Source organism: Corvus moneduloides, chromosome 5 (assembly GCF_009650955.1).
Source record: "Corvus moneduloides isolate bCorMon1 chromosome 5, bCorMon1.pri, whole genome shotgun sequence".
Classification (NCBI taxonomy): Eukaryota; Metazoa; Chordata; class Aves; order Passeriformes; family Corvidae; genus Corvus; species Corvus moneduloides.
Window position 1 is genome coordinate 33,131,235 of NC_045480.1, and position 26,978 is coordinate 33,158,212.

Below are 26,978 nucleotides of genomic sequence, written 5' to 3' on the forward strand. Positions count from 1 at the left end.
TTGAGGTCGTGGGGCTTTGTGTTTTTGAGGCTGCTGATTTTACATGATGGTAAAGCAGATTTCCATCCCATTCATCTACTCTGCCCCCACAAGAAAGTGAGGGCACTACCTGAAGTGAAGGCACAGCGGGGGCTTGATACTCCAAAAAAGCAGTATAAGCATGAAAACCCCTTTGCCTCCTGAGGGCACTGGTGTGATGGGATGTGTGCTGCTGATGTCAGAAATAAATCTGAATGGCCACTGCAACTAAATCACCTCCCACTTCAAAAGTGCTTTAAAATAGCCATCAACTATTTTATGCAATTTTACAATTCAACATGGCTTTATGACTGATACAAGGCTTCTGTTGTTTTGTTTTTAGAGTTTAAGGAGGTCAAGCAAAGGACCAACAGCAAAATACTCCCCTCTGGCTGCTACTGAGGTAGAATCCGAACTTGTGCAAAAACTTCAGCTGATTAGCCATGTATATTTAGAAGGCAGTTATTGTCTTAAAGGACAATTGTAAGGGAAACTTTTTGCACAACAAGTGTAGAAAGATCCACTGCCTCTATCTTTAATGGATGCAGAAGGTTTTATGACCAAAATATGGTTTGTAAAAACAGTGATCAGAACACATACTGAAAACCACGGCTATAGAGCAAATCAGAAAGCTAAATCAAACCACATTCTCCATCTCCCTTGGTTTCATCAAAAGCAAGCAGGAGAATTAGTTTATGAAGGCAAATCACAGGGTAACAATAGGTGCCTGCTGTGGATCCTGAGAATGAACTTTGCTCTGAAGGGCTGATGGCTTTCTTCACAAGTGTAAATGGGCATCTTGGTTTTCAGGGCTGGTATGTCTCATGGTCCACAAGCATCAGCAACATGCACAGCCTAACCACACATAGCTGATGGATATTTAGGAGAAAGCTAAAGCAGTATTACTGTCACAGTAATTTGGTGTTTGGGACACAGCTGGAGAAACACTGGTAAGACACAGGAGGTCTGCAGCATGCTTTGGTCAAGAATCAGCACCATGACCTCATCCTCCTCCAGCGCTCAGGCACAGAGGGAGCTGAGATTGGACTAGCAGCCAATTAACCACTCATTTAGCCTGAATTTCAATATTCCTCTCTTTATGAGCTCACTCATTGTTTTAATTACTTCAGGAAGCTGCATAAATGCTTTAATTCCAAACTTTGACATACAAACCATTACTAAAGTGAATGAAACAGAAACTTTCCACTTGAACAATGAAAAAAAAGATCAAGAAGGTAACTCAGCAGAGTAATACCAAGTTTGAAAGGCAATTGCCAACCCCTCTAAGCAAGACTGAGAACTACTTGATAGCAGCACAAGTGCTAGGATCTTCCTCACCCTGCAACTACACACTGGAAATTCACACACAATATCCACAGGACCACTGGCACTGCCCTTTCGTAATAAACAAAGCTGAGTGGGGAAAAAAACAAACCCCAACCAACCAAAAAATTCTTCTATAAATCCAATTTCCCCATGCCAGGCAGTACAAAAAAGCAAGAGCAGATTCCCATGATCATGCAACCTCTGACATCCAGGAAATCCCAGGCCAAGACTCAGCATAGAAGCTACAATTTTCAGGACCTTTACATGCTGGCAGTTGTATTTCCTTCACTAATGCCACTGACATCCTCGCTTTCTTTACAAGTCAAATATGAGGAAATGGTTCTTTAGTGGGTGACAACAGCTCTGTCTGGCATTTTACAACAGCTGGAAGACTGGCACTGCCCGAAGGACTTCACAGCCGAGCTCAGACAGAGCCAACATGTTTCAGATACAATCGTTATCTGTGAGGCCATGGAAGCAGTAAGATCACTTCCTCCTTGCAATCTTCAGCTTTACATACTCATCAATTATTGCTATTTTTAAATTTCCTTTGGAAAAAGAAGAAAAAAAAAAGCTCATAATGATTTTATCAGTTTTGGTGTCTGACTTTGGGACCAACCACATACATTCAGTTATTAAACAAAAAGCTCATAATGATTTTATCAGTTTTGGTGTCTGACTTTGGGACCAACCACATACATTCAGTTATTAAACATTTATGATTCCCTTTTCCCTCAAGTACAGGAGGAAGAATTTGGCAATCAATGAGGGAGAACAAGCTGACTGACAATAGCTTACAGCTAAACTAGCAACTGCTCAACCAAATTGCACAAACCATAGAATATGTGCCATGATTATTAGCTTGAGGATGATAATCTTATAATCAATAGCCATAATTTCTATTGGCATATCTTGTTCACATTTCAAGAAAATAACAAAATAATCTGGTGCTCACATATTTCTGCAGTATCTGAAAGCAAAGGATTCCTTAGCTTTCTCCACATTGTTTCTGTTAACTGAAATCCTGGAATCATCTAACTTCTACCTCCATATACAGGATTTCCCCAGATACTAAAATTCTGAAGCTGTAAGCTTACAAATGTTTTTGCTCTTTTCTCCTTCACTGCTAAATAGGAAAGATTATGGCAAAGCTTAAACTGGACTAGGTACTCAGTTTGTTCCAACTTCTCACCCTCTCAGATGCTGATTTAAAAATGTCAACCTGAACTGAACCAATAATCATCAAGCAAATTAATTACAGCAAGAACCAAATTTGAGACCCTACACTTACCAGTAAGAACTCCAGGAATTCCTCAAGCAGTACACTTGGATTCTTCCAACCACCAGGAAAAGCTCCAGGACAGATCTAGCACACCCCTACACTAGTAACTCCTGAAAGCTAGTTTAGTTCCTAAATGGCACCAGGAAAACAGCTTTGATTCAAAAGCAATGGATGGTCAAGATGTTGGAAAGCTACTCAAGACAGCTGCATTCAGTGCTGTGACTGGAACTGACAGAAATGTATCTGGATTGGCTTCACACTGCCCATGTGGGAAAGCTCACTGACCATTCACATAGTTTTTGTGGTCTGTGTTGAACAGTGTGGTTCAGCAGTTACTCAGCTCACATTAACAGAGCTGACCAGGTCAGAGAGAGCTCTGGCCTGCCTATACAGCCCCTAGTACCTGCCATATCCTTGATATAAGTTTGGCCCCCTTAGACTTCTTTTCATTTATTTTGAAAATTAAGTACCTAGAAAACCTTATTGAATAGTTTATGCAAAATGGTATCTCCCATTCCAGAAATCTTTCATTTATAGGGTTAACAGGAAATAAAAAGACCAAGCATACCCATACTGTCCTTGAAACACTCATATCAGATCCATGATGGAAATTATGTATTCATCTGTGCTAAAACCTTACGAGAAAATCTGGAAAATACTGTTGGATATCCTAATTGCTGCTTCAGATGGCCTGAGGAATCCATCACCATGCTCGTGGTATTCTGTGGTATTTCTTTGTTCATGGGAAAATGAAAGTCCTTGCACAGACAAGTCATCATTTGCCAAAGCATTCATCATAGATGCCTAACTGCACAACAGAGCTACCCAACCTACTGCTTGATCTGCTCTCATGAGTTAGTTTAGGGAGCTAACCTAGCAGAAGGCTAGTTCTGTCAAAAAAAAAAAAAATTATGCCAAACTCTGACTGGCTGTCCTGTTAAGACAGAGGAGGTCCCGTCTCAGGGCTAAGTAGGAGGCAGTATGCCACAGGCAATGGAGAAGCAGGACCTCCTGCTCTGGGAGCCAGCAGTTACAGGTAAGAACTGCTCAGTTATCACAAAACTGCATGGTAATATGGCCATTCACCACTAAAATGACTGACACAGTCACCATCCTGACAGCAGGTCCATATGACAGCTGGAATTTTCAAAGGGCTTTAAAAAGGCTTACTAAATTCCATTCATTTTCATGGCATCTGGGTTCAGGTCTATCAGCGCGCTGATTTCAACTACAAAGGGACAGTTTTTCAAAAGCAAGCTTTTGCTTGTCATGTCCGACAGACCATCAAGACTTGAACAAAGTAAGGACACGCAGCTGGAATAAACAAGGATATAAGCAGCAAGCACACAATCCAAGAATGTGTTTAAAGATAGTTCTTACAGAGACAGCATGTACCCATTTTCACCAGTAGTTCCAAAGATTTGGTAAAAACCATCACCTACAATAATTGAGTTTCCCAAGAAATATGGTCTATTAGACATCAGATACTGACCATTCTAGTGGAAAATAACATGCAGAAGACAGGAAGAATCCTGCATTTCTCCACCCACTGCTGGAATATCTCCCCAAAACACAGATGACATAGTCACAAAGAATGGCAGACATCCTACTGTGTAGAATACAATTCCACTGATACTAAAATGTATCAGAAAACCATACTTTTTTGCATATTAATTTTAGAAAGAGGGAGAAATATTTTGACAAATGTCAGAACTTCCTGTTACGGCATTCCTGCAAGAAGTGTTTCTTTCTCTCCCTTCAAATTAGTTTGTTCTGAAAGACTGCATTAGGTAGAGCAATATTTAAAACACTTAAACAGTCAAATTTGAAACAAACCAGTCTGATCCTGCTGGAATTAAGTGTTTTATGTGATCTAAAAATACTGGGTTTTGGATTTTCTTCCACATGAAATCTGTCTACTTTGGAGCTCTGTTTCAAATCAGAAAACGATTTCCTTAGAATCCCAAAACCTCCACAAAATAGAGCCTCTGTCTACTAGTCAGCTGTACACAAGCCTCAAATTTTATAAAACAAGTTTCAACATACGTCCTTACAAGAATATCCAGTATCATGTATTTCCTCATGTGAAATTTGAGAACCTTAACACATTACTTTCAAATGAAAACTTTCATTAGTCTGAGCAGGATTGGAGCATTGCACCTCAATCTGTGTTTTATTAATTTATCTTACAAACACGAGTCTTGATTGATTTGCATATGTTTATAAATATGTATGTACAGCTCAGAGTAGGAAAGCAGCAACAGCATTACATCAGCCTCAACACCTGCACCATGTTGACTGAAGCAGAGAAGGCTGTCTATTGTTTCTCTTTCTTATTAATGTCTACCTTCCCAGCCTTACAAACTTCTTACTGCTCTGCCAGCAAACATAAATCATGCTGACTCTCTCTGACTTGCAATTTCCACTGTGACTGGAGAGGCAGGTCTTAAAAGAAAAAAAAAAACAAACAAAAACCAGTGAAAATATCGAACAAATATTCTTACGATTTTTATAATGACATTTGCCCCAAGTGCCTGTTTGTGTGGAAAATGTTTAAATTGCTCCATTTTAAAAAGTCTACAGTCCTAAGGGAGTTTTTAGAATTATATACAAAACACTGTTATGCAGATGGAGGGCATTAAGTATTACATGCATACAAGAAGAAAAAAAAAGCTTGAAGAAATGTTTCAAGAAAAAAGCAGGAATATTTTAAGTCTGAGACAGAGATCTTGTCCATCTCACTCACACAGAAAACAAACTGAAAAGAAACCAAAAGGAAAAAGCTGATATACTACAGAACAGGTTCTATCCAAAAACTTAGTATCTAATGTCACTGCCTCAAGAATTCTTCTTCTAACCTAAAATGTAAACCTTAAAAAATACCTAGTTTTGCACCACAGAAGTTTACTATTCTTTAAGCTAAGCTGTGCATTTAGGCAGAACAAACAGTAAGGATCCAAGTCAGCCAGCACTGGGGGAGACACTCACCATGCATCACCCAGAAAACAGCAGTTTCAGCAAACAGAAAATCAAGACTGGAACTGAGACCAATACTGCTAGCCATGACAGCAGTGAGTAATGGCACAGTCTTCTAAGAGGAACAGCGGGGACAAAATCTGGTTTAAAAATGGATCACTTATGGAAAGGTTTAACAGTCACCTGCAGCAGTTGCAAGAGGTGAGACTCAAAGACCCCAAGTGCCTCTGTCTTCAGAATCAGGCCCCTACCAGAAGGCAGCTGTGGGAAGAATGTTAGCTGGAGCAGCATCTGAATACCTGGAAGACAGGCTACAAAGGAGCAAGCATTAAGAGAAACCGCTGCAGGGCAGTAGGACTGCTTTGAAAATGTTTATTTTTAATTTCAAATCTTGATTCTGAACTGATAACGTCATGCCACAAGCAAAGGAACAAGAATGGCAATGTTGTCTAGAGCATGATTTCATCCTCCCCACCTTGCAAGTTGCTTATCAGCTCAGAAGGACACTGTCAAGCTTATCAGCAAAGGCTTGCTGCTGGAAGAATGTGGAGCTAGCAGGGTTTTTCAGGTCAGGCTGGACCTGGTACAATGCTGCAGATTAAGCAACTTCAATGAATGAGGTGGGAGTCTCAGGAACAGACAATTTGCTCCTGGGAATAAGATCTGGAGCACCTAACCAAGCATTTAGGTAGGAAGAGACTAACAGCCCTCAGTTTGTTCCTACTTTGATATTCAAGGGATCAGAAAGGGTAACCTTTCTGGAAGTGAACAAATCATACTAAGCAAAGCATTCTGTATCACCCATTTCTAAAGTATACAAAAATACCCTGGAAAAACAAGCTTTGGTTCCTGCATGGCAAAAGCTCCCAAACTGTTTTAAAGATCTGCTGTGGTTTTGTCTTAAAGCTCATCCACGCTCAAAGCCCATGAAAAGCTGTCATTTTCTCACTGCACATGAACATATCAAATAGCAATAATAAACAAGAATTGTGAAAAGAGGATTCAACTGGTGTACAGGTTCTTGAAACCTGGACACAACATTCAGGCATTTGTCTGTCATCTCTGTGATGAGAGCCTGAGCTCTGTTGTCAAGAGTACATTATCTGCAAGTCTTACTACTGCCTCTTACTGGAGTCCAGATCCTTAATAGCATCGTTTAATATTCATTATCTATTACCAAGATGTAAAAGAGACAAGTCTTGTGACATAATTCCTGCCTCTCACAAAGTGAAGCACCTAACACCAGCTGTTTTAAACGTCAATTTAATGATAAATAGTGTCTCACAAAACAAGGTAGACATACCACTGGAAATGTCCCCATGCCTCTCTTGTATTGGATGCATCATTCTTGTAACCTTGCAACAGTCAGGGCTATTCATTAACCAGCTATTAGCTGAAAAAAATAAAATGTCCATTAAAAAGTAGCACAAACTTTTTGAAAGTGCAGTAAACTAAGACACAGGTAAACTTTCAGAAGCAGAAAAGGATTTTAGCTAGAAACTTCATCCTGAACTTCTGCTTTATCTAACTGGATTTTGTACTTTTGTAGAAAGCTGCCACAAAAATCCAGGTAAATTCTGAGCATATGAAAAGGGAAAAAAAAGAGGAAAAAAAAGAGAAAGAAAATTATGATCTTTCAGGAGTACCACAGATGTTGCCCTGCAATCTCTTCAGAAAGAGAATTCCTTATACTGGGAGTTAATTTTGTGCCGCCTTCTATTACAAACCCAAAGGATGCACACAACAATGTATGAGTGGAAGTGATTTTAAATGTGTTTCTAATAACGCTTGAATGAGGACTTGCTTCTGGAATTATTCACACAAACTATTTCCATTTGTTAAAGCCATTATCCCTATTCTCTGACTAACCCCCTTGCACCCCTTTAAAAGGAGGAAAAAAAACCAAACCAAAACCCAACAAAACAAAAAAAACCAGAGAGCAGTTTAAATGTTTTGGTGCGACAAATGCCCAACTCCAAAGCACATAAATATGCTCGAACAATGCATTTGAAACTCTCATTCCAGCACCTTACATCTTCAAATAATCTCCTGAGCTCATTCAAAATGCAAGCACTTTAAATGTACAAACATGGAAAGAACCTTCCAGCTCTTGTAAAGAAGATAATGAATCACAAAGTTAACTTTTTACTTTCAAGATGACTCTCAATTATTGCTTCAGTGATTTTACTTTCAGCCTCACCCTGTCCCGATCCTGGCATGTTCTGCTCCAGAACACACAGAGAGATCAGAAAAGCTGTGCTTAAGATTCAGAAAGAAGATAAAAAGTACGGGTGATTAGAAGTGTGCTCTATCCTGCCTGAAAGGATGGAGGGAGGGCTGATAGTGATGGGGGACAGCAAAAGAGCACATACAATATAATGAGAAAGGGGAAATGTTCTTCCAGAATGAGATGGAAAATGAAGGAAGCAGGGGTGGAGGGAGAGCAGGAAGGCATCTAAACAGTTATGAAGAAAAAATACAGACAGTTTTTAAACTCATGAGAGAAAAAACATCTACAGCATTAGGGAAATGGGTGCAATTCTTTTAAATTTAAGCTAAAAGGCAAACAAACAAAAAAGTAAAAAGTGAGAGAGAGAGCCCTCTCCTGAGGGGCTTCCCAGTAGATGCTGATACCATGCATTATGAAGTCCTGGATTTTAAAGGGGAAGGTGTCTAGAAAATTGTTTTCCTTCAAAGCAAAACTGGACAAGTCTATGACCAGGGCAGACCTACAAGCAAACAAGCATCATCACCCTTGGCTATCCAGACCAAAGAGACAGAACTAACAAGCTCTTCACGTGGCCATGGGAAATGAAGGTATGGCCCTTTGTGGGTGGCACATGAAAACCACTGCTAAATAGGTTGAGCATCCTGAACACATCTTCCAAGCATCTGTTTGGATACAGGCCCTTGCTGCTGGCCTGGAATATGCCAGGACTGGAAGCAGGGTGGAAACCACAGCCTCCAAATGCTGCTCAGCACTCCAAATCAGGGGATAACCTGGTGGTGTGGAGAGGAAGAATTTCTACCCAGTTTACTGAGGAAGTCAGAATTCCTACCAGGCAGCAGCACTTCGACTCATTGCCACAACCTGGTATCCAAAACTGATTCTCAAAAACTTTTTTTGGGGTTGGATGTTTGGTTGTTTTCAGGTTTTTGTTTGTTGGTTTGGAGGGGGTGGGTGAGGTTTGGGGACTGTAGGATTGTTCTGAGGGTTTTTTAATATTTTATTTTTCTTTCTTGGTCCACTTTCAGGTTGTAATTAATCTTCAAAGTCAAGAAAGAAAGGGAACCAGCTCTGTGTCAGCAATTAGCTCAACATCCTGTTAATATCTACCCATTATCTCTCCCAGTCTAGGCATGTAATCTACCTGAGAGATAGATTAATTTTCCAGTGGTTGCCTCCATGGGTTACCAATCTCTATTTCTTGTTATGCATTTAGTTACACAGGCATACTGTCTCCTGAGAATACACAACCAGGTATTACACTTCACCTCCATGAACTCCATTGTCTTCATAGCAGAGCTTGTACCTCCACACAAGAAATATAAGCTTAGTTAGAGATGAGAAGCCCTATTTCCCCATGCACTAGGACATCCTTTACTTTACATACTTAAAGAAAAATACAACTGAGTATAAGCAGCTAGAATTAACCTCAAAGGCTTTTGAGGTTTTCGTTTCCTTCCAGTGTTTTTACTTGTTAAGAAATCAAGCTAGTTTCACGGTCTCTAGGTGTCAGTTCTCAGGGAAAAAAAAAAGATCAGCAAGTTATAGCCACAGCTTTTAACAAGTTCTCGAAGTTCCATAACACCTCATAAAACAAGTATCACTTACATCCCCACCACCCAGCACAGATCCATATTGAACATGTGCCACAACAGCGAATGCACACCGTTTCCCTTACAGCACTGTTCAGTCAAGTCAAGCTGACATGAGAGAATATGGTACCCCACATTTCCATTTTTTCCTTTTTCCCATCCTTAGTGATGACAGGTATTAAGCCTGTAACCCAGCTTTGTCTTAAACAACCCTCAGGCAAACATTACTGAGTCTCGCCTTGCAGATGTCATGAGGAACTTCACCTGCCGCTAGGTGAAGGACAGTTCTGGAGATTTTGGTAGCACAATGATAGGCAATTCCCATTGCTCTCCCAAGGTCTTGGGAAAACAGAGACTTAACATCAAAACACTAGAAAGAGGTGACCTAAATGCTAAACAACATCCTACATCCTCGCTGCTGACAGGACTATTCATTTCAGAGTGGACAGGCCCTATCATACCAACAGTTTTCTCCATTTATATACACACTCTGTAGGGCACACACACACACACACAGGTTCTCATTACCAGACAATGGTTGAATGACCGAAGGTTAAGAATCACTCCTATCTCTTTTTGCCTTGTTGGTATTTTTTAAACAAAAATCAATTCAATTCCTGTATCATTTCTAGAAGTTGTTTTTAACACAGCTCTTCCACACAGGGATTGGGAAGGTAATGGCGCTTCTGCAAAAAGAGGCAATAAAAGCTCCCAGGCTCCCAAAGGATGATTTATTCCATACTCCCCAAATTAAAATGTGATGTTTCTCTTGCACACAATAGTTAATAATCTGGATTCTTCTTTGCTGCACTATTATTTCAGTGACAGAATTTGCTGGCAGTATAAAATGTAGGAGAATATTTCATTCTGCATATATTTTACACTTCCATCTCTCTTGCATCTTATTTCTCTTTCAGTACACAGAGTTTAAGGCTTTGCAGGATTTACAATCCTTTATTTTATGTGCCCAACTGCAATAAAAAATAAGTAAGTACAATAAGAATAGAAGGACATCCTCTCCTCAGCTGCACATCAGGTACTTGAATTTAGGTGAATCTGTGCTTGTAGAGTCAAGACTTGAACTTCTGGTCATGGACAGGTCACTGACCATACAAAAAGAGAGCAGTGTTGTGTTGGGATAGGGAGGAAGAGCCAAGTCCAAGACTTACCCAGCAGAGGTCAGGCTAAACCAAAACTTCACTATTATTATGGGTCCTAAGAAATTGTCCCTTCCCACTCTTTCCCCTCAGAATCAAACAACAAGTATTTTTACAATGTGACAGACACCCAAGAATTACCCTGAAAATCAATTTAAAACAGCAAAGACTTAAGTTTGTTGGACAAAATACCCTTGAAAAAGACTAAGACAAAAGCATCTGATGCTAAACATTTGAAGAACTCAGTATTACTGTTGGGCAAAAATGTATTAATTAAATGAAATAAGAATGAAAATCCACTGTAGCAACATAAACAAAACATTGTGCACGCTCTCCAAGAGTATTTCAAATTAATTTTGCTCCAATACACAAAGCATAGTAAATATTTCTAAAAATATACATTGATATAAGTATTCCTAATGACAAGGGGAATCACAAAGGGTCTCAAGAGTTTGGGAGTCATCTGTCCACAAAACCAAAACAAAAGCATTATGTATGTGATTTAGCATATGCGCAAAAAGCAAAAGACACAAAACACTTAAGACTCATGGAGATAGAATAAAGTAAGCCTGATGATGTGCATGAGCATGATGTGCTCATATGCATGACAAAGAATCTACATAGGCCCCCACATCTTTCAATTAATAATGTAAAAATACTACAAAAACCTAACAAAGGAGATGAAGTGTTCAGTATCCCAGTAAGTCACATTGAAATAAATGAAATAGCACAGAATGTACAAAAATCACACAGAAAAGTTAAAAAGTACAGAATCAAATATGTCTGTGTATTTGTGATATGTATACATACATGCAAACATGCATTACTTGATAAGTAAACTTTTCTTCTACAGCCAACAGAAGTGTTGGGAGGGAGGTTCGAAGCATGTGAATAAGATTTTAACACAGGTAAGATGTTCAGTAATATTTCTTATGACAGTTAATAGTAGAACATTGCAGACAATGCTAATTACACCCTGAATATTGTTTGAATCAAGGGGTTTGACACATCATCCAACACTAAGTATGGCAAGCAGCTACACTGCATTCCACAGGGGAAGACACCAGAGCTGTTATGCAGTCTCTACCTTAAGGAAGCAAAGCGCCCTAAGTTTGACCTAAGCAGCTGGTAGGCAGTGGGCTGTTTATGCTTAAAATGCCTAAGTTTACAATCCAAGGCAATGGATTTTATCGTCTTTCTTGTTGCAGCACAGACACCCAGCTCTCCAGGTCATGCTCTGGTCTCCTTTTGCTGCTGCTTACCAGAGAACGTCAAGATTGGTGGAGGCAACTTTGGATCACCTCTGGGCTTCTCCCCTTGCCCTGCTCTGTGGTCTCAGAAATGTTCGATTACAGCTGTCTCCCTGAAGCTGCAGCATGCAGAAGTCCTATCCCAGAATATACCTTATTTTTTCCTAATAGTCACCCTACTCTGAGCTTGTGCACTGTCCTCTAAAGGCATCCCTAAAACTGCTTTATGGTCTCTGCACTGAGGACAGTTTATCTCCAAGCAGATCCCAGGCTTTGAGATGCAACTCTATTCCTCTTGTTCCACATTAAGGGGACACATGCAGTCCAAATTTTTCAATGACTATATTTACAGCAGAACCAGAACTGGCTTGCAACCTACCTGTATTGATATTTACACTTTGCCGAAGGGCTGCTTTCAAGTCTTGGCTGCGCAGAAAGTTTAGAAGAAAATGTCTCACCTCAAGGGAACTATATAATGCAATACAGAGCTCCCAAATCACTGCTACATTATTATAGGACAAAGAATTTTATCCACATAACACATGCACAAACCTCTCAGCTCTGATTAAGAAACAAAACGTGGTCACAAAAAACGTACGGCAGGGATGCCAAAAATGATTCTTTTCTAAATGGAATCCACATTAAACATGGCTTCTTTAGCATGCAACTTCTGCAAGGATGGAAGTGACTACACCTGATAGCCCACAGAAGTAACTGAAGAAGAGCGTTGTATTTATTAGTTCAACAACAGTTTCAACTGAGGATGAAATGAAATACAAATGACTAGTAAATACTACCATTACACTTTAAATACCTCTTCTGCAAAGCCAGAATCAAATACAGTGATTGCAAAAGCTGGAACAGCCTCTCTCATGACCTGAAAACTGTCTACTAGAACTCAGGATGAAGTCAAAAGGGAGACACAATTTGTGTCATGAAAACAAGATAGACAATACCAATGCTCCTCCAGACATGGCCCATTCATCTGTGCATCCTGCAGACAATTTTTCTTCTATCTGCTATACCAGCCACCCTTGTTCCATCTCGCAGCTAGTGATTAATTACACTTCAGTGCAGCAATTCATCCAAGTCGGACCTTTGAAACAGAAAGACACTGTGGGAATCGTATGCTTTCCTTTTTAAGTGCTTTCTTCTACTGGTAAAACTAAAAGCAATATGGTATCAAAAGGTAGTATTTTTGACTGTCTTGTGGTACAGAGAAAAAAGCCCAACCTGTTATGCATCTTCATAATAAGTACTTAGCTGTCAATTATCATATCACTGCCCAATGAAAGTTTCTTCGACTGAAGAGAAACACTTTTCAAATCTAAACCTACAACACACATGATACAAGCAACACTGTTCTGCAACTATGTGTGCTGATATACCAGCTTAGTTCTCATTGCACATTGCCAACCATGGAAATGTCTAATTGGGTTCTGCTTTTCAAGTCCAGAACTCCTTGTACTGCTGCTATCACCACTTTGTTGGATTCCTCCGTGCTCATTTCATGTGCTGGTTTGGACAAATTTGGAGGAAAATATCCTCTGATAGAAGGCAGGTTATAACCATCCCTCCCCAACCAGGTTCGGGAAAAAATAAATTTTCCTTGGAGGAAAGTGAAAGAGGTAAAAACTATTTATGTAACAAACACACAGGAAAAGGATAATAATGCTAAATAATAAAACCTCTCACTCTGGAGAGAAACCTGGGAAGATTTCAGAGTCCTTCCATAGGTGTGGTCTCTCCCCTCCTCCTTGGAGCTGGGTCGTGGTGGGCCCACCTCCAGGGCCTCGGTGGAAAATTCTCCTGATGTGTTCTGATGTTGAAACAGTCCAGAAGAGAAGAAGGGAAAAAACCAAAGTCCCAGGAAAACAAAGTTCAACTCTCCGTCTCCCTCCGGAGAAAAGGAGCTGAAAGCTGGCTGAAGAGCAACAAGGGTGCTTCCTCCGCTCTTGCTGCTGTTAGAAGCAGAGAGTGTGGGTCTGTGTCCTTGAAAAAACTGCTTTGAAGAGTTTGCTTGATTTTTTCCTCTCCCCCCTCTCAGGCTCAGTTTAAAGGCACAGAAAGGCACGAAGTTAATTTCTGGGCATAGAGCAGTGATAGGGGATACAACATCATAAAGTCACCCCAAGACATTTCGACAGCTCTTGTTAAAGACTAGCCAAAATGTAAGCCTGGTTTAGACAGGCAAGTCACCTCACTCATACAAAGACAATCTTCAAGCCTGCCTCAGTAAATGAAATTTACAGTTATAAGAAAATAATGAGAAGCATTCCTATGGGCTCATCTGAAATGTGGTGCTAGCTATGAGATACAGCCCTGAATAATTCCAGCACAAGTCCACCTTGGGAGGCAAAGTACACAGGATTTGGGAACAGAGTGGTTTTTTCCCCTTCTGCTTTGTTTATTCTTGCCAATGTCACTACATACTTTCTTGGGTTATTCCATCAACAAGTCACCAAACTTCATGAAAAATGTGAACAAAGATACAGAAGTGTTGTGCAATCAATAAAATCATTGGGGTTTGCAACTAAAGCAATAAATGGCTAGATTAACAAAATACTCTCCTAGGTAAAATCATTAATGACAAAATGAGTAGTCCTTGAATTAGGAGTGCAATTTATTTTAGCTTGGGCTAAAATTAAAGCCAGTGTGATTTGCATGTACTACTCCTCAACTAAATTAACAGAATTTACTTTGATTTACTTTGATTTAAAAAGCATTGTTTGAGCACAAAGATTCAACTCCGCTTGAGAGGAACGGCATGGCCTCACAAGGAAGAGGTTGGACTACAATCACCTGGGATCCCTTCCAGTCTGAATCTTTCCTATGATCTTGACACTCAAGGTGTTCAATCAGATGCCAGTCTGTACAGGCTATTGGAATGACTGGAGGCAGGGTCTGGAATTCAAGACCTGCACGCTCTTACTGAACGTAATATAAGTTCTCATGCCAAACTTCTTACACATGGCATCCAACATTCAACAGCAATCAGTATCAGTCTCAAATTTGCCAGTTCTGATATACCTGTATCCTGTGACTCATGCTATCACCTTGTATGTGTTAGCAACAGCTGTTCAAGTAACAAAAGTGTAAAATGTGGCCTTAATGCCATTAACTTACATATATTTTGAATAGAATACTTATAATGAAAATCAGAAGTCAAATCTAAGTAGAGTTCTTGTTATCTTTCCTAATGCATCATTAGATTTTGATAGTGATGCTACACAGTTTGTGCATGTTTGGGATTTTCTCCTTTGTTTTGCTGGCAGGACCAGGGAAGTCCCAGGGCTGAGACTGGTGGAGAGGCAGTGTTCCCAAGGACTGCACAATAGAGCAGTGTTTCCTAAAGTAGGTTATGTGAAGGACGAGCAGAAAGGCATCAGAGGGAGGGGTGACTGTGGAAAATATGGATGATGTCATCCTCAGCATGAGTAGATCTTTGAAAATACATGGCACTGATTTGTTTTCCTAGCAGAAGATAAGGAGCTATGCTTCCAAAGTTGGGAAAGTGCAGATCTACCCCAGTGTTTCCTTGTTTCACTGAATCCTTTTAACCAACTAGTTCTGGAAACATGGACAACTTGGTTATAAATGGCCACGTGCTCAGCCTTTGTCTTAAGCCTATGCCCAGATGACCCATTTTGCACATTTCAACCAAGAATAAAGTGACCTCATTTTCAAAAGTGCTGAGCACCAGCTGTTCCTATTGTGTTCACAAACCACACTATAGGTTCCTGTTTTCAAATTCTTGACCTCAAAAGAATTGTGAGGCAACAGAGTGATTATATGTTCTTCCACTTGCAATATGCCTATTTATTTTAATTCAAATATAAAAGTCTGAGTAATAAGAACAAGTACTCTTGCCAGTAGAAGGTAAGTGCAACGTAAGTGAGCCATGTGATCTAAAAAAATATTTTTTGCACAGAAGAATGACTGGACTGAAAGTCAGAGCATTTTGACGTTCACTCTTAGTTTCTTTTTTATTTTCTTTCTTTCTAATGAATGGCCTAAAAATGGGGGAACAATAGCATCCCAGATGCTACACCTGAATTTATATTTCTGGGATTAGTTTCTTTGCTACCTGCTACATAAAGTTAGGTCAACAAATTCAAAATCACTTTACTATAGTTTTTGGCTCCGTAATAAACAGGTATGTTGTATTTTAAACTGTTACTTAAGCAGTTTTAAACTGTTACTTGAACATACCACTGTCATCTCCAGACAAAATACCACATTGCTTGTGCAAACAATAAATACAACTACCTTATCTCTCCGCCAAACCATAAAGCTTCAAATCAGCAAAATCAACAAAACAACTTATCCACAAATCACAAAACGAGTCATGCTAATGATCAGTGCACAATATTTGTTTTTGATTTTTAAATTAAGCTGGTTTTTAATTAAAAGATAGCAAGAAAACCTCAAAATATATTGAACTTGCTATGACTTCTTGTTGATCTCTACTGAGAAGACACTGATTTGCACTGCACTGCTTCCCAGTAAAACATCCTGACTATATGTGAGGAAAGCACCACTACCTTTGGGCATAAGTAAATTAATCCATACAGAGACAATATATAAGTGCACACCACCTAGTTAAAAAAAAAACCCAAAAAACATAAATATTCTCTCTCCAAATACAGTATTTTAATTTTACAGTAACTTGAAGAGAAATTGATTGTACTCCCAAATCAAATAGATCTTGATACCTGGCTTATGTTGATTAGTCAGAGTTCTGTTTTGATTCCCTTGTAAAAGTAAACTTGATCTTGCTTTGTACTTCTAGCTCTGCCTGTGTTTTATGACAGCAGAAAGCAAAGTTGTGGGAAGGGAGCTTTCCTGAAAGCAGGGTCATTGTGTGGGGCCAAGCACCCAGAAGAGGGGAGGGTGAGATAAAGGCAGGAGGGTTCAGGGTAAAGGCCAGGAGCAAAAATGTTTTACTGTTGCACAGATGGACTCTCATCTCTTGAGAACCAGAGGTAAAGCAGACATACTAGCAGCTCAAAATCAGTGGTTTAATATGATTTTCTGAAATTCTCCTCATACTTGCTGACCTTTTACAGGTCAAGCTGCCTATAAATGCCACAGGAAACTATCTGAAAGTTGCTGGTAAAGTGCACATGAAGAGGCAAAACTTTTATTTTATTTTGAAAATAATTCAGAATAGAGACACTGTCAGATCCTGAGATGTATGAAGGTGTTTGAGTGGACACCACAAGATAACAGTAAAGGAAACAAATAAAAATGGTCTCTTTCTCTTGGTGACACAGTCTTTGAAAATACAACTCATTTCTTTGGTGTGAGGAAGATTTGTCAATGACTTTTTGAGAAAAAATGGCTATAAATCCCATAAGAAACAGCTTCTAAATCCCTTCACACATCAGTACTTTTGGCTTCACTTGTTACATACTGCTGATGCTTTGAGAATCACCAGAAGGCACATCCCACCCTTGATCTCCAAAGCCAGAGAGCAGTATTTCCAAGCTTTGCACTACTGGCAAGGCACAGAGATTTGCTAATGTCACAAGAGCTGGCTGGTCTCATTTGATGAACTATCCTAAGAAAAGCTATAAATTCAATATTAATTTGCTCCTTAATGCTATTCTTCCATGTAAACTGTATCTGCAATCACAATGAGGTCATCTTCTATAATCATGAATGCAGGACAAGCAATGTAAGATTCCAACTTCCGTGATTCACACAGTAAAAGAAAACACTATACAGCAAACATGAATTTCTTATCTACGAAGCAGGTTATGCCTTTTGCTTTCCAAAGAACGAAACCAATACAATAAACCCATCCATATCAAGAAATGTCTGAGCGTAACTACGATTTCTAGAACTCTTTAAACAAGCCATATATATATTCTTTATATACTCTCACTACTGCTCTGAACTGGTTTCAGGCAGCTTTTACAATTTTACAACACGGCAGTAGCCATGAGACATTCAACAAATTAGCCTGCACTACTCCCATCCTTTCACAAATGCTTGGTCAGACAGGCTTGGTGGCAGGCCATCAGCTCCTTGTGCAGGGGGTCTCAGAGTACCACCACCTTACCCTTGACTGTGTCATCCAAACCCTTTTTGGCCATGAAAGAGGTGACAAGAGTGGGGGCAGAGGATTTACTCTCATATAAGTATTTCTATACAAAAGACTTCCAAAAATGGCAAAATTGAGATGCAAGTACTAAAGAAAAGGTTTAAATGCAACTACCAACATCAGTTCCTGCAATTAAACTCATTAGACTTTGGCCTTTTCCTTCTGACTACTTTTGTGTCTTCAAAGACAAAAGTAGTCAGGCCAAGAAAAATACCCAAAATGCTCACACATAAAACCCAGCTGCTTAGCATATTTCATTACCACACTGACTTCAAAAATACTGAGCAACTTAAACGTGCAAGCCACTTGGCTCTAGCTAGAGATAAATGCCTGAGATAAGAAGAGGTATAATTGTTCAATGCAATACTGTAGTATGTTTTATATAAACATTTGCTAACACTGCACTTCATGTATTTCATTTCAGTGTTGTGCTGCTGAATGTTCCAACTTTATTTATGGCCTGCTCCTTTAATATTTACACATCCAAGGTTCCCCTTGATGCCGAATTAAATATACTATCCTAGCTTCAAAGTAGAAAGGAGCACTTATGCCTTGCAACAGAGGGCAGAGCCTACAGGTTTTCTAGCAGTTACCTAGCTTATTCCACTCCACTGCTGAAAATAGGAAAGGGGAAAATCTGAAAAGAATGTGCTCATTCGTTAGTGACGAGAACATGAAATTGGGATTAAAAATAGCTTTTGCATTTAGTAAAAGCTTTGGGTTTAATCATCATTTTTCTACGAGCTAACTCTTAAGTGAATTAAGACACCTGAAATTAGGGTCCCCACAGAGGAGACATGTTTGTAGACTTCCTGGAGGGTTTGGTTTCATGACGGAATGCGTGGTGTGACACTGCTGTCTCTCTTAGCACTGCACTGTCAGTTCTTCCACATCATAGCTCTTGAACAGCCTCAAGCAAACTTGACGGAGAGGGGAGCAACCTCAAAAGTTTTATGTTCCCACAAGTCTTGGTGACCCACCACAAAGTGTACTGAGGAAAGACTGAAGCCAAAACCCAGACATACAAAGAGACATCAGACTACCTAGAAGGGAGAGATGAGATAAAGGGATGGAAAACAGCTCACAAAGATTTCCTGGCTTTTTTTTGCTTTAATAGCTGGTTGTGAGTAACTACCAGGGAAAAGTCCTGCAGCCCCCACTCAGAGAAATCTCCCTTTGAACACTTCAGTTTTCTGCCTGCTTTTCTGCTGTAAAATCAAGAGGAGGGACTGCCATATTGCAATGACAGCAAGGCACAGGTCAGGATCATGGGAAGGAAAGGTAAACTCTGTGATGTCACACCAGCGCACATTTCAGCAAGGCATGACATCTCACCACAAAACCTGGCATCTTGCCCTGATTTTATGAAAGTCTACAAGTAATACTCAGCAGTAACCACTTCTGGCTCCAGTTCTTCCCCTTCTGTCACCTACATGCTTTTGAAATAAGTGCCCCAGGGTCTTCCCCTCCACATGAGCACCAAGAGCTGTAGATCCCCCCTTTCATCATTGTGCAAGCAGAGGATCACCAGCCTACATGCACATGAGAGACCACACTGCAAGCACCACTGCCACAGTAGCAACACCACTCATTTCAATGATAGCTACTGCAGAGATAGGTATGGTACTACTCCATGTCAGCATGATGATCTCCCTTTAAGTTAGACAATTGGGAATAAGCTAACACCACTAATAAATGAAGGACTAAAGCCTGCTGACTTTCATACTGCAAATGATCCTTGGTCTTCCCTGAGCATCATCAAGTGAAGTCCAATTTTTGTTGCCTGGCTCTGTCTACAGAAACTATTCTAATGTTGCCAGCAATGGACTCAAAGGCCTTGCTTTTGCTCTCACGCTACAATAAACTAGCAATAACTCAGTTAAAAATCAATAGAATTGTACTGGTATACAAAGAAGAATCTGACCCTATGGCCTACTAGGTCGTTTTTAATGATCCTACAATTAGAGAAACCAAATTAAACATTTAACATTTGACCTTTGCTGCTGCTTCTAAATTAGCTAATAGAGATTAAAACCACATACTTTTTTCAAGAGTTCACAAAATATAGGTTCCAAATCCTGTAAAATACATTTGATATGTTTTCACTGTGCACTAGAATTTAAAATGCTACTTTTTTTAAATGTGGAATTGTAGCTTCAGACTCTAAAATCATGGATTTTGGAGGTACTCTGATTAAGCACCCACTAGACAGTTAGATTGGATCACGGACTAAAGTGAACAAAGTCAATGCCCTGTGAGAATCTCAGTGCTACAATGGTGTTTAAAAACACTTCTAAAGCTAAAACAAGAAGTGACAAATTCAAAGACTGCTGAGAGGAAATTCTTCAGTTTCTTTTTAAACTTAGGTCTATTATGAAAATTCCATCACTTTTTTATCATATTTACTGTTTTATATCCTATATTTTCTACCATTTGCATTGTTTTTTCAATGTTTATATTTTCGTCTTGCTAGGAAACACATCTCCAATTACAATTACTAACAGCAGGCACATCTAAATAAACACCTGCAGATGTACACAAAGCATAAACAAAATACACTCATATTAGTATAAAACCCAGTCTCCTCAAATAAAACATATTAAATGGATGTGCTCTGATGTTATGTTAACAAGTAATACATAAAACCTTCAGAAGGGCAGAGATTAGAAAGAGCAGTTTTAAAAAGAAGATACATATAAATATATACATATAAAGTAAAATGATATATAACCTGTATGAATATGTTATGGCACCCAGCACATGCAGCAAAGTTATTTTGTACATACACAGCAAAAGGATGATTCCTGTGAACATCAGTGAATGTGCACAGAGGGTCTCTTGGGAGGGCTTGACCATGTGCATACACAGACAAATTCTGGAAAATCACCACACACAGTTGTCTCCCTCCACATCTACACAACACACCTGAACTTTATTTCAGGAAGCATATTTCTGTCATGCTCGTCTATGAATTGACAGGGCATGGGGACATAATTTTGATGGATACTTTGGCAGCTCTGCAGAGAGACAACGGTGACTGTACTCAGCTCTACACTCCAGCAATGTTTTCAAAGGCAACCCATTAAGCACATGGATAGGGTCAATTCAGGCCCATATGAAAAGTCAGGTATGTGGATTTTGAAATCCAGCAAGTCCAATTTATCAGCCTTCAGAGATGCTGAAATTTGCCTCCTGCAAGAAACAGCACTTTTACAGAGACACCCAATGTGTCACAAGCTCAGGAAGCCATGCTGGAAAGTTACGGCCTTTAGCTATTAGCTGAACCAAGATTGATCTTGTGAGCTAGCCAATGCCTCCAAAATAAGGAAAGGGGTACCTTGGAGACATGAAACATTAGGACGCACTTCTGCAGCATTTTCTCAGGTCAACTCTGTCTTGAAACAGCAGTTCTGCTTTACTAATAAGCAGAAGACGTGGAAACAACTAATGCCTTGGCACCAGATCCTACTTGCAGTTTGAATCAGGAGATGACATTTTTGGAATGTCAAGAGTTGATATAACAAGAAACTCCTGTTTAATGCAAGCCTTTCATCTAGGCATGTGTCACCTTCAAGATGAGACAGCTCATGAGGCCCAGAATTCAGACGGAAAGGAAAGGGAAAGGGAAAGGGAAAGGAAAGGGAAAGGGAAAGGGAAAGGGAAAGGGAAAGGGAAAGGGAAAGGACTACGGGAAGAAAACTATGTGAAAGGAGTAAATGGAATTACAGAAATAATTAACAAATGCTTCTTTCATGACTTCAGTGGAGAACGTGATGACATGAATCCTATTAATATCTCAGTTACAGAAATCTGGAATGTGTATGTTGTGTTTGCAGTGATGGGATGAATGTTGCCTCTTGACCTAACAGCTGATCTGCTGTTCTTCTACAACCAAAAATACCAAGAACTTCAAAACCTCCTTCACATGTACATATATTCCTCATTATTAGGAAAAGCAAAAAGAAGACAGGATGAGACCTAATGCTAGTTTAGTATGACAATGCGCACAACTTGGGGCTGCCACAGGGCACCTCCCCTCATGCAAGGTGAGCAGTTGTCACTCCCCTAACACTGCCTGGTATCACGGAGTGTTCCTGCAAGTGAAACATGATGAGGACTGCTGAACAAACTGTATTGCCTGAACCAACTGGCAAAGAATGGGAAGCATGCCGGGGGGAGCACCACACGCACTTGCTTTCTACTTCCACTTCCTTAGACAACTGTTTGTGGTTATAGTTGGACACCTCAGAGTGGGCAATACAGACCTGGGTCTTAACTGGCACAGGCACTCTTAGGTCCTTACTTGTTGCTGGAAAAACATAATCCAAAACTGCTATTGAATGGCAATGTATACCAGAGCAGGTTTTAGATTTTTTTTTTTTTCTTCCTTGCTGGTTCCCCATAACAAAATAGCCCTCCCAAAGTTATGCACAGCAATCACATACATGCATCCATCTATTCAGGAGTACATGAGAGGTCAAATGCTCTGATCTGAAAAGCTGGGTTTGAAGCTAATTTGCTACTAGAGATAAAATGACACTTCCCATGGCAGCTGTGCTGTCAGACAATTTTGACACACCTAGTACTGACAAAGCTTGGTTTGACACCAACCCACTAGTAAAATTCAGTATCAACACTTTTTTGTATGCTTTCTCACTCCTTGATACACACCATCCTATTCAAGTGCCACATTAATTAGTGAATGAATTATGATGACACAGGCATGTTGAGCTTTTCACCTCAACTCTTTTAATTTACTTTTTCATGATTTAACTCTTAATGCAATCTACAGTGAAACACTTCACAGTACTTAAGTATATTGCTGTGGGTGTGAAAAAGGGATTGCTGTTAGGATAAAAAAGAATAACCATGAAAAGCCAAGAGTACTGTATTGTAGAGCCTGTAGCTCTGTTTGGAACAATCAGCACTGCAATGAAAACTGAACGAGATTATCATCTGGTAGGCAGAAAAAAAGTTGTATCAAATTTGAAAGGAGCTCAGAGACATGCAAGTGAAGGAGCAATGGTCCTGATTTAAATACAGCCAGTTTAATGACTTAAATGGAAATCTAAGGGTGAGCTGGTGAAAGTGAAGCATAGTTCTCGTGACCAGGACACAACAACAGCCTTCTCTGGCAGAACAGCAACTCTGCCCACGACTCCTCTTTTTGTGCTCTGCCATCACACCCGCCCTTGTCTCTGGTAAACCTGCCCCAGTTTCTTTAGCTGTCCAATCTGTGGCCCTAATTCAAAGGCAGACCTCAATTAAAAGGGAGCATTACTCAGCAGTTACAGCTACCTCCACCTCAGCCTTTCCAGTTCTTCTACGTAGGCAAAGAATACATGCAAGAGAGGTGGGTATGTGCATTGTTCGTGGAAGGAGCACTGCTGCGTGTTAAGGTTTCCTACCTAGACAGTCAACCAAAACTTTGTGCACTTTTCCTACTAAAGGACAGAATCAGACCCTTGGGCACTTAAGGTACATTCTCATGCAGAACCATTAGCACATGCACACAGAGCACAGGCTCACTACATATCCAACTAAATACACTTACACAAATCATATTTTACTGTGCTGCACAACAGGCAGTATGGCTGACCACATCTGGTGAAAAGTTATTGTGTGTGGCTCTAAAATAAACAATACCTCATATAGCTACTCCAACCTCTTGTGAAAAGAGGTAGTTAAGAATGTGATTTTTAAACTGAGGTTTCTAAAACATGCCTGAATTTTGCCCCCATGGTTACTGAAGAATATCTGCAATAATTACACAGACTGAACCTAAGATTGACTCAGAGGAAAGTGCCTCCTGATTGTACAAAAAAACCCAAAAACTGCAAAATGTTTCATTTAGAGATGGCTATGTATTTTTTGAGAGAAACTGGAAAAAGTTTTTCAGAAACTGAGACTTGATTAGAGCTGGAAGGAAAAAAAATGCAGAAAACCATTTTTTGCTTCTCTGTTCTGTGAAAACATTTCAGTCAGATCCATTCCTATGCAGACATCTCATGCAAATACGATTTCAAGGTTTCACTCTTGAAATTCAATGCTTATGGAACACTTGTATCTAAAGAGGAAGAAAATAACCTACATCCATCCATGATGAAAGCGGAGACTAAAGACCTATTTGTAAAATATTACAAACACCTAAATATTCCCCAAAGATAGACTTGCTTTATTTAGAATTTTTGACTGGACTGCTGCAAGGGGAGGAGGTCAGTGCATGGATGAACAGCTAGCCAATCTGCTCCCACTGTGATCCCATCTCTTCATCAGTGAAACTGCCCTGAAACCAGAGGCCAAGGGATCGCTTGGGCCTTGGGTGAACTTTCCATGGCCACTGGTATTTGTCCTCCATCTCACAAAAGAGATGTGCTGCAGACACGCCCAATTTACAGATGAAGGTTGCAGCTCTTCCAAACCTTGTGTTAAAGCCAATAAGCTTCTCTGAAGTTTCTGGCACTCTACTCACCCAGCCAGCAATGCAGTAATTACACCTAAAAGCACACAAATCTGAAGAAAACCTTGCAAAAAATGTTTCCGCTTCACTCTGTTTAAAAAATATTTAGTTTAAGGCTTACATGTAGTAAAACAGGTCACAGTATGGTCCAAGAATGCAAATTCTCACGAGAGCAGAATTTAGAACGTCCTATGAAAATGAAGAGTGGTACTTCACTCTAAAATGCTGTGAAAATTTAAGAGGCAAAGTACCACAATGAAATTTAGTACATCATCTTTACTGGCTTATAGGATAAACAGTCCAATTTATGGCATTTACAACATTATCACATTTGGTCAGAAGTTCATCTACAAACTAGGTCACAGGTCATCAACAGGAAATTCATAGGAAATTATGGAGGAAATTAAAAGAACACAAATGGGCAAGCAAACTAGTTTATACAATCTAGGTTCTCCGAGCACAGCTTCCTGTGTTATGATGAACTCATCTTTCATACTGAACTTTGCCTTTTCCAGGCCGCACTAAGTAAGTATTTCTGAATTGTCTATTATACTCTCCAAGCCTCAAAATGTGGAGGTCAAATTCACTAAAATGAGCCACTGAGGTTTTTTTTCTTTAAGCAATATAGCTGGGAAAGGAAATAGTAACTAGAAAAGGCGTTTTGAGATGATTAAATGCAGATTTCTCAATATTGGCACTTCAACAATGGGTGTACAAGATCCTTCACTGACACAAATACCACAGTGAGGACAGTATCCTAAGACAAGAAGACATTCTCATATTCCTTCAGTTCCAGCATCCCAGCCAAACTGCACCTGCACTCCTGATCTTGTTTGGGAAGATGATAAGTAGTGTCTGGGAGCCTGTTCTACTTTCACGTTAGACATGCTTTCCAAAATAAAACCCCTGGCCAGTAAGGCATAGGAAGAGAGAGGGCTGCAGTTCATCTAGGTTATCTGGACAACTTTTGAAAAGAAAAACTGCTTAACAGAAGCAGTTACTGCTTAATTGTTTAGAGCTGAACGCTGAATGCAATGTACTGCCTATACCTCTAACGTATCACACAACAAAAGTTAGGAGTAACTTGGCAAGACAGATAGAAAATGAAAGATTTGCAAGATGCCTCAGCTGTCTGTCTTCTTGCTCCTTAGTTAAATAAGAAGACCTAGTATAAATGTGATCAACTTTTCTTTCATTCTTTTTCACAATACCCAAATACCCACATAAGGTCCACAAAATAAAAGCAGTTCCTCAAGTTCATTCTTACTCTGGTGCTTTCACACCCTATCAAATTCAATAAAAATACTGAGATCTGTTTTTTCAGTATCACAACTTGAAACTTCTAGTAAGTTGTGCATTTGTAACTATCTCCTGCAGATAGTATTTCCCATTGAAGCAACAAGAAACACTCATATACTTTAAAAGTTATAGGAATCACATCATCTACAATTTGATGAAAACCAGAACTATTTTTGGGTTGTGAGGAGATGGTTGACAAGGTAGAAGTGATAACAGTACCAAATAACACTCATTCCACATCATTTACTGCTGATATTATAAACAGGCTCTCTTTTTTGGCTTGCAGGAAGGTGAGATGGAAAATTCTAAGAACACAGTGTTGATCTGAACACAGGATTTCACTTGCAGAATGAGGGCTGCTATGTTTACGCGTATTACTGGATGTCTGTTCTTACCTACCATTACCAAATCAAGGCCTGGGTTGAGAAAGGCTCCTTTTTTGTGAGGGGCAGTATTACAGTATAAAACAAAGGAGGAAATTCTCCTGCTGAACAGATTACAATCTAAGTGCAGAGAACTGCAGAAACAGTTAAAAGTACTCAGGAAAACAAAGTCAATGACTGATACAACTGGGAATACCTCCCTCACCTACTAACTTTCAAACCCAGAGATTTTAATCTCTCTTTGAGGGAAGGAAAAGGTAAAGTTGCTATCCTGTTTATAATGAATACAAGCCTGTTAAAAATCAAGTTTTCTAGTTTCGGTTACCTTTTGCAGCCTGTTTAAAAGCTGCCAATATAGATCAGGATTCTGTCTAAACTAGACTGCTCTACCCGCTCCATCATGCTGCACACCCAAATATACTTGCTGCAAAGCCAGGTCTTCCTTTTTCCCCGCCCCCCTCCACAGCCAATTTGGGCAAGATAATTCCAGCACCTATATGTCATCCAAGAGTGAGATACAAAACAGCATCAGTAGAGCAGCCAACTCAATAAAATATGCTGAAAAAAGGAAGCCAGTAGCTATAAACAACTTTCATACCCCTTCATAGCTACAGGCAGTCACTCAGGAGCAACAAATACTAGTTTGGGAGATTTTTGCAACTTCAATATTCAAGCATTTTCCCTAGGACTACTCTGGTTGCTACTGGCCTTGATACCAAAAATTCTGCAGGAACAAGTACAGAAGCACAATTTCCTGAGACTTTTAAAAAAGCTTTTAACCCTTGTTTCTGCTTCCTGTCCTATTTAATTCATCTAGAAAAAAAGACCTATACATGAAAGTGTTCAGTTTAAGTTCAGGCACTCAGGTCTCAGTTTTAATGGTCACTATCCTTTTTCCC

General features: G+C 39.7%; 1 protein-coding gene across 11 annotated transcripts in view; it reads right to left on the reverse strand.

The window, feature by feature from the left end:
• Positions 1–26,978, reverse strand: part of STOX2 (storkhead box 2) — a 144,358-nt gene that overhangs the window by 39,050 nt on the left and 78,330 nt on the right. For 2 of the 11 annotated variants that reach the window (XM_032108036.1, XM_032108033.1), the window contains exon 2: positions 6,906–6,995. The exons of the other annotated variants lie outside the window; for them this stretch is intronic. In XM_032108036.1, coding sequence (XP_031963927.1) covers positions 6,906–6,981 — 76 coding nt within the window. In that variant the 5' untranslated portion in view covers positions 6,982–6,995. The remainder of the gene's footprint in view (positions 1–6,905; positions 6,996–26,978) is intronic. 11 annotated transcript variants of the gene reach the window in all.